We start from the raw sequence: 6,322 nt of genomic DNA, 5'->3' as shown, positions 1-6,322 counted from the left end.
GGTCATTTACTTGCAACTTAAAAAGCCAAAATCAAAATGTTAAATGACAAATGGAAAAGAGCAAATGCAAAATATCATTTCTTCTTTTCCTTCTTAATTGCATTTTTCAGTTGAAGCTTTTTACTTGTTTAATAGACACGATGCAATTTAACATAGTGACAATAAAAAGCATGAAACTGATGTGTTGCACACACAGTTGTTGTTTTTCTTAGTTGTGCTTTTCATGCACAGTGTAATTAAAATAGTCAGTTTCATATCTGTAGTATAATGTGGTTTTATGACAATGAAAAGTAAAATATTGAAATACATGGATTCTGATGTTCAGTCTCAGATGACAAAAAAACACAAAACAATAATATCGTACGATTAGTTGAAACTAAACAGATATTCAGTCTAAAAAGAGACAACAGCAAAACAAACAGATAAATTTACATTCAAGCTTTTTCAAGTTGCCATGACAACTTCATTTTTTCATTTCAGCGTCCAGTTTCCATTTCCTGGTTTCATTCATCAAAACATCATTATTTAATTTTGATTTTAATCCCATGTAAAATTACTCTCCAGAGGCTAGCTGTTTCCTACCGTTTCCAGTCTTTATGCTAAGCTAAGCTAATTGACTGCTGGCTCAAACTTCTCATCTGACGAGAGTGTGGTTTGTGTTTTCAGTTTCTTTCTGACGGTCTCGTCTCAGAGTCAGAAAACTGTATTTTATAGTAGTTGAACTAGTTGAGTTTGATTTCCTTTAAAATTGTCTCATGTGAACAGATTTGTAATTTCTTCTGCAGCATGCAGCCACTGCTCCAGACTCTGTGATTACATTTGTGTTAATATTTATGTCATGTATACATACATTTATGTTCTGCGCTTTCCCATTAGTTTGGCTGTGCCCTTCAGGCAGCGCAGCATTCATGCATGACTCTCAAATGAGTTTCTCCCCCCCCCCCCCCCCCCCCCCCCGCGCTTCAAGCAATTCACTTTACACATTTTAAATTAGAGTCATGACAATAATGAAAACAATCATAATTCACTAAGTGTAATAATAGTAACAAGCAGCTGTGGTGAAAGGAAGAGGGTTGGTGCTCTCGCTGCTTTTCAGACAGATCCATCCTTTCTCATATGAAACTATACAACTAATGTTCACTGGCAGGAACAAGGCTTAATGATGGGTTTCCTTTATCCATCTGTTGTAGTCTGTGTCTGCTCTCTGGAGTGTGAATGAGATGATAATGAGGAGAGAAGAGTCACTGATTCATCACAATGAACCAACCTTTGTAGATGTTTGATGTTTGTTTTCTTTGCTTTTTTTCTCTGGGAGGAAACAGAACCGTTTCAGAAAATGTCCTGTTTTTAAGAACCAGGAAGCTTTGTTGATTGCTTTCTTAATTTGCCTGAAGTTGCTCTGTGAAAACAGAAAAACCAAATGCAAAGAAACAGATTGATTGAGTGTCTGTGTTTCCTCTCCTCTGTCTCTTCAGGTCCATGGGGAGTCTCCAGCAGGCGCTGGTGTGCTTTGAGAAGCGGCTGGTGGTGGCCCATGAGCTGGGTGGGGAAGGAGGGGGTAAAGCTCAGGCGTATGGGGAGCTGGGCACCTTGCACAGCCAGCTGGGCAACTACGAGCAGGCCCTCTCCTGCCTGGAGCACCAGCTTAACATCGCACGCACAGCGGGGGTAAGAGCTTCTCGTTTCAGCTGTCTTTCCTCCTTGTGCCCTGTTGAATACGATAAGTCTTCCTCCTTTATGAAAAGTACATTATGCACACAAATATACCGTAAATCCTGCTTTGCCTGTCAGGATAAATCCCTGGAAGCAGAGGCAAGCGATGCTCTCGGAGGCGTTTATCAGCTGATGGCAGACAACGAGACGGCGCTACAGGTCTGTGCAGATTCATAAAACATCATGACTCAGTATTTCCTCTCCATCATTTAAATGCACAGCTCCGTGTTTTTTGTGAAATACGCTTATTCGCTCCCACGCTGAGAGTTAGATGAGAAGACGGACACCACCTTCAAGTCTGTCATTTAAATATAAAGCTTAAAGCTCAGAGGGCGGAGCCGGGGATGACGTCACACCTGAGTTCATAACATTGTGGTATTCTGCACATGCACACGGTGCTGCAACACGTCCACACATAGAAGAGGGACGCTTGTGTTTGTGTGACTTGGTTTAATGAGACAAGTGCTAATAAACAGTTTGATCCTGCAGCTTTTCACCTCTGTTGTTGCACAGAGCAGCCATCTTGGATTCAGGACTTTCCGAGTTAGAAATAGAAATAGGAATAGAAAAACCTTTGTCTTACTCCTTGGTGGTGTATTAAATAAAGAAAAATCCAACATCAGGGCGTGTTCCAGTTGAAATTTCCGACTGGAAACTTCCACGTTCAGATAAATAAATAAACTAAACTAAGTGACTAAGTGTCTGGCTCCATTCAACCTGCAGAGACTCCAGGCAGGAAGTGACTCTCGCTCTGCCAAGAAACAGTCCAGCAGTTTGGACAGAGCCGGGCGAGCTAAGCTAACTCTCTCCTGCTCTAGCTTCATATTTAACATACGTTGATGGTCTCATCTAACTCTTTGCAAGAAAAGTAAATAAGAGCATTTCCCTGAATGTCAGTCGAGGCCGTTAAGTGTTGAAGCTGTGCTGTTACAGTGGCACCAGAGGGCCTTGGATATAGCAGAGCAGACCCGATGTGTGAGGAGCCAGGGCCGAGCCTACGGAAACTTGGGCCTGACCTACGAAGCTCTGGGAAACTACGAGCGGGCCGTGGTGTTTCAGGAGCAGCACCTGAGCGTGGCGGCACAGACCAACGATCTGACAGCTAAAACTCTGGCCTACGGGAGCCTGGGAAGGACACACCACGCGCTGCAGAACTACGCGCAGGCCGTGATGTACCTGCAGGAAGGTGAGGTGTTTTTTTTTTTGTTTTTTTTTTTGAATTCATCATCTCCGCTGTGTTCTGTGTTTCTGACGTGTATCAACAAACTCTCAAAGTGTAAAAAGTGAGTCTCGGTTTCACCTTCCCCTGCAGTCAGACTCACTCTGGCTCTGGCTTTGATCTGCGTGTGGGTATCTTATTTAAAGTCAGAGTTGTTTAGGCCTGAGAACATTGTGAGTTGCATCTCTGAAGGAGCATGAAAGGTATTCATGAGTCTGACACAGGCTAATAGAAGATCAGTGCTCGGGTGTTTACCCCGGAGTGTGGTTTCCTTCAGACAGCTTGTTGTCAATAATCCTGTTTGATTTAACTTCTTCTCTGACTCCACTCCTCTCTGAAACACTCGCGCCTCTCGTTCCTCTCTCTGGATGTGAAAACAATCCTCGTGTATTAAAGAGAAAGCGTTAAACGTGCACACGTGCTCGTAAATAAGACTGAGATCAATTCAAACACAAGCTAATTGTAATGGATGTTTAAAATGAGCAGTCGGGGGTTATTTATGAACTCCTTCAGGCTTCGTCGGCCCTGTAAGACGCGGCCACGGTTTGTCACTTTAACCGGCAGATCCTCTGGATTTTAATTGATCATTAACGGAACATGGCAACGAGGAATCGGGCTCAGAGTTGAGGTGAGGACAAGAGCTGAAGTGTGCGTCCAATTAACCTCCCCAAACACAAGGAGGAAACGCAGATCCCGAACATCACAGGGCCAGTCGGAGACGAACAGCCAGAGAAGTGTGAACCACAAACTTGATGAGATTCTGCCCAGTCTGAGAGCTTAATGAGAGCTAAATACAAGCCTGCGCCTTCATAGCAGGGGGAGATGAAACGTATCTGAAGAGCAGAGAGAAGAGACGAGAACTTTGAATTTGAATCAGCAGAATAATAATAAGACAAAAGACAAAAAGGAACAATGAGAGGAAAAGAAAGGCGAATGTGAGCAACCCTTCAGCTCGGAGCGAGTTCGCCTGCGTGCCGCAACAGTTGAGCGTCACATTGCCAGGACTTTCAAAGAGATGATTTTTTTTTAGATCAGCCTCTGGGAAAGCAGCATCTGATCTCCTCCTGCTCCGTCTCTCTCTCTCTCTCTCTCTCCCTCCCTCCTCTCCTCAGGTCTGCGTCTGGCGGAGCAGTTAGGGCGCCGGGAAGATGAAGCGAAGATACGCCATCGCCTGGGTCTGTCTCTGTGGGCCAGCGGAAACCTGGAAGAGGCACAGCACCAGGTGTGTGTGTGTGTGTGTGTGTGTGTGTGTGTGTGTGTGTGTGCTTCAGAACCTACTGTACAAGTCTAGTGTGAAGACAGGATCAGAGATTTGTTGCCGCAGGGATGTTTTGGATGTTAGCCCCATTTTTTTTTTTTTAGAGTGGCAACAGCTGCCTCCTTCACAGAGCCGCTCCTCATCCGTTTGCAGCTCCCTGACGAGAGGCATTTTCTGCACTTCCACAGGCCCCTCGTTGAGATGGCAGCAGCTCTAAAGAGTTGTGACAGGATAAGTAGTGGTAGAGTCTTGTGTGGAGTCGTATTTCAGGCCACCAGCATCAAAGGGGCGTCAGAGGAGGCTGATGGGATCACACCATCGAGTTACAGCCTCGAGAAGCTGGAGGTGTAAATAACTCCACGATCGATCGATACGGATGATCTATCAAATCTATCAGATCCATTTTTTAACCCTCTCGAGTCTGTGTACGCATCAGCCGATGCACTGAGCATGTTTTGTCGATAATAACATAACTTTATTTATAAGTCATGTAGAGACGAGCTGAGGAAACCAGATGATGTGGAAGAACTGTCTTTGAATTATTCATGTTGTAAGTGATTTACAGACACACATCAGGTTTCATTAAAGAGGCACAAAAGGGAGTTGGAATAAAAATCACTTCACATTTAAATAAACTTCATCAGAGTCACATTGAATAAATAGTGAAACTATATATATTCCTACAACCGTGGACTCTGCTAATACCTTCAGTGATATTTGTACCTTCTGTGTTGTTTGAAGTCAAAGAGAAGTGAAACCTACAGCATGTCAGACAATGATGAAACAAGTTCATGGAATAAACTGCAAAGGAATCTGGAGCCTAGAGGGTTAATTTGATTTAATTTATTCATTTTATTCAATTTAACAGACAATAAAAATACATAGTTACAATATAGCTACATGATCCTGATCCTCAAAGCCTTTTAATTCAATTTAATTTTGTTAATTATTATTTTATTGCCTGAATTACATCAATATTTAGTTATTTTTATTTTTGTTCTTGTTATTTTTGTTTGTTACTGTTTTTGTAATTAACTTTATTTGCATGTGATTATTTTTTCTACATTTTTCTATCCTGTAAAATAAAAATATAAAGTGTGAAAAGACATAAATGATGCAGGATACATACAAAACATCAACACGATCACCAATCAGCTGTAACGACCCCATCTAGGTTTAGAGAGAGAGAGAGAGAGAGAGAGAGCGAGAGAGAGAGAGAGAGAGAGCTCTCACCCAGCTGTCCCCCATGACTCTTCACACTGTCGTGTATTCGTAGCGCCTCCTGGTGGTCAGTGATGAAACGGCTCATTCAGGTTCGACCAGCAGCTTCTTCTGCTTTAGATTAAAGTGTTTTATAAAACAGACGAGCGACATCTGAAAGGAAGAGACGAGCAGAGAGACAAATACAGAACTAAAGTGTCTTCACTGTCGACTGGTCTCAACCCCCATGGGAGACTTGTACAAGTGTGTGTGTGTGTGTGTGTGTGGCTCTGCAGAGAACTGGAGTGCGATGCAGTGTATGACTCTCAGGTGTTTGTTCTCCGTGTGTTTCAGTTGTACAGAGCGTCGGTGTTGTTCGAGACGATTCGTCACGAGACGCAGCACAGCACGGATTACAAGCTCTCTCTGTTTGATCTGCAAACCGGCTCGTACCAGGCTCTCCAGAGAGTCCTCGTCAGCCTAGGTGAGTTGAGTGTCCTCTTCCCTCTCGTGTTGTTATTGTGCAGGGTGAAAGGCTCTGTGCGTTCAGTGTTCTCACCTTTCGTCTCTCATCCCCACGCTCTGTCATCATCACCTGACGTCTGGGCGCATTTGTTTCCTAACGCAGCTAATTAAGACTTTGTGTTCTCCTGATTCATCCTCTTGTGTTTCCACTCAGGGCGGCACGACGAGGCGCTGGCCATAGCGGAGCGAGGGCGCACGCGAGCCTTCGCCGATCTCCTGGTTGAACGGCAGAAAGGAAGTCAGCAGGCGGCGAGCACCGACCCTTACATCCCCGTGACTGTAGAGCACATCCTGGAGACGGTCAACGGTCAGAGGGCCATGGTCCTCTACTATTCTCTGGCTGGAGGCTTCCTGTACAGCTGGCTGATATCTCCAGGAACAGGTGCACACACACACACACACACACA

At 44.2% G+C, this 6,322-nt stretch overlaps 1 protein-coding gene across 1 annotated transcript in view; it reads left to right on the top strand.

The window, feature by feature from the left end:
- ttc28 (tetratricopeptide repeat domain 28) overlaps positions 1 to 6,322 on the top strand; it is a 108,401-nt gene that overhangs the window by 89,826 nt on the left and 12,253 nt on the right. Inside the window, exons 15-20 of the mRNA XM_023421195.2 lie at positions 1,476 to 1,668; positions 1,792 to 1,872; positions 2,647 to 2,899; positions 4,045 to 4,154; positions 5,745 to 5,874; positions 6,070 to 6,297. Coding sequence (XP_023276963.1) covers positions 1,476 to 1,668; positions 1,792 to 1,872; positions 2,647 to 2,899; positions 4,045 to 4,154; positions 5,745 to 5,874; positions 6,070 to 6,297 — 995 coding nt within the window. The remainder of the gene's footprint in view (positions 1 to 1,475; positions 1,669 to 1,791; positions 1,873 to 2,646; positions 2,900 to 4,044; positions 4,155 to 5,744; positions 5,875 to 6,069; positions 6,298 to 6,322) is intronic.

Source organism: Seriola lalandi, unplaced genomic scaffold (assembly GCF_002814215.2).
Source record: "Seriola lalandi dorsalis isolate HSWRI2012SDOR001 ecotype SW California unplaced genomic scaffold, Sedor1 jcf7180002054666, whole genome shotgun sequence".
NCBI lineage: Eukaryota > Metazoa > Chordata > Actinopteri > Carangiformes > Carangidae > Seriola > Seriola lalandi.
This window is presented reverse-complemented; position numbering and strand designations above follow the sequence as displayed.